Source organism: Entamoeba histolytica, genomic scaffold, assembly GCF_000208925.1.
Source record: "Entamoeba histolytica HM-1:IMSS scf_1104750516965 genomic scaffold, whole genome shotgun sequence".
Lineage (NCBI taxonomy): Eukaryota > Evosea > Mastigamoebida > Endamoebidae > Entamoeba > Entamoeba histolytica.
This window is the reverse complement of record NW_001915035.1, coordinates 6,485-9,883: the sequence shown is the minus strand read 5'-3', so window position 1 is coordinate 9,883 and position 3,399 is coordinate 6,485. Positions and strand designations below refer to the sequence as shown.

The 3,399-nt window shown below is 22.1% G+C and overlaps 1 protein-coding gene across 1 annotated transcript; it reads left to right on the top strand.

Moving 5' to 3' along the window:
- Window positions 1-1,736: 1,736 nt before the first annotated feature.
- On the top strand, window positions 1,737-2,399 carry EHI_043950 (uncharacterized protein; the record flags this gene model as incomplete). Its single annotated transcript, XM_001913907.1, has 1 exon — window positions 1,737-2,399. The coding sequence occupies one exon, from the start codon at window positions 1,737-1,739 to the stop codon at window positions 2,397-2,399; it is 663 nt and encodes a 220-aa protein (XP_001913942.1).
- Between the last annotated feature and the right edge of the window lie 1,000 nt (window positions 2,400-3,399).

Here is a 3,399-nt window from a genome sequence, read left to right as displayed (position 1 = left end):
TTTGATAAACCATTTAATCAAATATACAATAATACTATGTATATAAGAAATTTTTCACATAATAGATGTTATTTACAACAAGGATATTTTAATAAGAATGGTTTTAAATTTGGTCCATTACCTGCTACAGCAATACCATTATATTTAAATCAAATAGAACCTTATACAACATTATATTCTCTTTTTGAATCTCATTTTCATTGTTCAAAAAATATATTTAGTGAAACATTAATTTCAAATTTTAATTATTCTTCTATACCTTATCAAAAATTACAAAATATAACTCAAATTAATGCATTTGAATTTCCTTATGAATCTATTCCTCAATTTTATTCTTGTCATTGGTTATTTACACCAAATGAACATGATTTTACTCGTATTAGTTTTCCTAAAATATTTGCAAATAATTCAAAACAATTTATTTTATATCATAGAATGTTATTAGAATCACCAAGAGTATCTGAAGAAATGCATAAATGGTTTGAAATGATTTTTGGAAAGAAAATGAATGAAAAAAGTATTCCAGAAAATTGTAAAAAGAATTTTCAATCAAAATTTAAACAATTAATTGGTCAACAACCACAACTCTTATTTAAAACTCATCCAAAAAGAAAAAAATCATTTGATTATAGTGAACTTATTAAAGCTATGAATAATGAACAAAATAATTTATCAATTGATATATTTAAAGAGTTAAATCAACGTGAAACAAAATTTGAATTACTTCAAATGATGGATAATTATATTATTATTAAGAAATATGATGAAGTGTTTATATTAAATTTTGGATTAAAAAAAATAAAAAAAGTTAATTGGAATGGAATACAAAATAAAGAAATTAATACATTGATGTTTTATGATGGAGATGAAACAATTGGAACTATTTATTATTGTATTGGATATTCAACCATTACTATTATTTATAAAAACCAACAAAAAGATATTACAACTTTGACTGGAAGTATTACTTCTATTACATTAAAAGAAGTTAATAAATTTTGTATCTTTGAATTAGAAATTGGAACTTGTTGTGGAGAGTTAGAATGTTATAAAATTATAATAGATAAAGAAGTTCATGAAATTCAAATTTTATTCTATAATAAAATTATTATTTCTTCAAATCCTTTAACTAATATTATATCATTACCACTTCTTGGGTATAGTATTATTCAATCAAAAGACTTATTTATATATTCTAATTTAAATGAAAAAATAATATCTAAAATACATTGCAAACAAGAACCTCTCTGTGGGTGTGCTTCTTCAAATGGAAATATTTATTATACTCAAACTTTACAATCTTCAATTGAAATACATTGTATTGATATAAATGGATATGAAACAGGAATAATATTATTAGATGATAATATTATTTCTTTGAATTGTATTTGTTGTACTTTTGTTGATTTTATTCTTGGTGGTTTGAAAACAAAAGGTTTAATTTATTTTAACAATTATTATATTCCTCTGCTCATTCATACATTAGACTTTAATACATTACTTGAAAATTTTACTATTAAAAATGTAATTGTACAACCCTCTTCATTAACAACTTCCATCAAAGAGAATTGGATTTTTATTGTTCAATGTCAAGAAAAAGATCATCAAATTTTACGCTCATTTGTTTTGAATGATGTAAAACTTATTTCACTTTAAATAACACATTTTTTTTTGTCATTATTTCGATAAAAAATAATAATAAAAAACCTTAAAAAAAAAATACTAAAAGAGATTAAATGTCAAAAACACGTCGTTTTCAGGTAATAAAAGAAAATCCTCATCTTAAATCTTTATGTGAGCAAGAATGTATATTGATTGATGGAATATTTGGAATGTGTTTATGTTTTTCAAGTGAAGGAATTGATATTATTTCAACAGAAAAAAGAAAATTTGCTAAATTAACAAAGATAATTGATTCTCGATTACAATGCGTTGTTGAAAGAATTATTGATTTAGCAGAAGATTATTCAATTATTAATTCTTTTTTAAAAAGTAAACATGAAGGAATAACACAACAAGCATTATGTGAAGGAATAGTTGAATTTAGAGAAGAATATGTGAATGATATTTGTTTTGTAGAAAAGCAAGCACGAAAAGAAATGTGGACAATTCAAGAAATTTGTTGTGAATTAAATAAGAAATTTGATACTCTAAAACCTATTAGAGAAATAATTGAAGTAGTTACAAAAGAAACTAAACCACAAAAAATTATTGAAGTTCTTTATAGTCAATTACGTCTTTTTGGAGGGATTGGTACAAGTGTTAAATTATTAAAAAAGTTAATAGAAAAAACTTGTGAACCATTAATGAATTTTATTTCAAAATGGATGAGTTGTGGAGAATTATTATATAATGAATTTTTTATAAAAAAAGAAGGAGAAAAATATATATTCTTATGAAGAAGAAGTTCCATGTTGTGTGCAACCTCATGGAAATGAAATTTATATAACTGGAAATTATGTTAATTCAATTACAAGATATCGAATTCAACATGAAACTGAATTATTTCAACAAATGCTTTTACACCAAACGTCAGAAATAGAAGAAGAAAGTAAAGAAGAAATACCATCTATTCATTTAGAATCAATAACTTTATTTAATCCATTAAAATTTAAACAATTAATTACTAAACAAGCGGAACTAATTAATAAAATGCTCTTTGTTATATTTCAACATTGTCATATTGATGATACTTTTAATAAAATTAGAAAGACATATTTATTAGGTGAACCTTCATTTTATTATAATTTTTTTGATGTGTCACATGGAATATTATCAAATGCATATTCAGCAGATGAAGAATTACGTTCAACATATAAATTATTTGATTCATTGTTATTTGAATTAAAATCAATTCATTTATCATCAAATTGTTTTAGTGTATCATTTCAAAAAGAATTTATTCAAAATTATTTAGAATTAACAACAACTGATAAACCATGTAATATGTTTCAAGCATTTTTAATACGACTTGTAATTCCTTTTCCATTATCTTTAATTGTAAATGATGAAGCAACTTTAAGATATCAAGTTATATTTAAATTTTTATTTGATATTGAATATCATCGTTATTTATTATCTCGTGCATTTACAAAAATAATTTGTAAGTCAACAGAACTTGGAACAAATAGAAATTATAGTACATTAAGATTTTATCTTCAACAACTTCTTTTAATTTGTTCAAAAACATTAGAAGAAATAGTAATTTATTGTCAGTGTGATGTTATTACAAAATTATGGAATAAATTTATTTCAACACCAAAATATTCTGTAAATGATTTAAAAGAATTACATTCTAAATTTTTAAATGATTGTTTAACTGGAATTGGATTAAATGAAACAGTATTATTTAATTCTTATAATAAATTATTAATTCATATTAGATATGTACTTCAAACA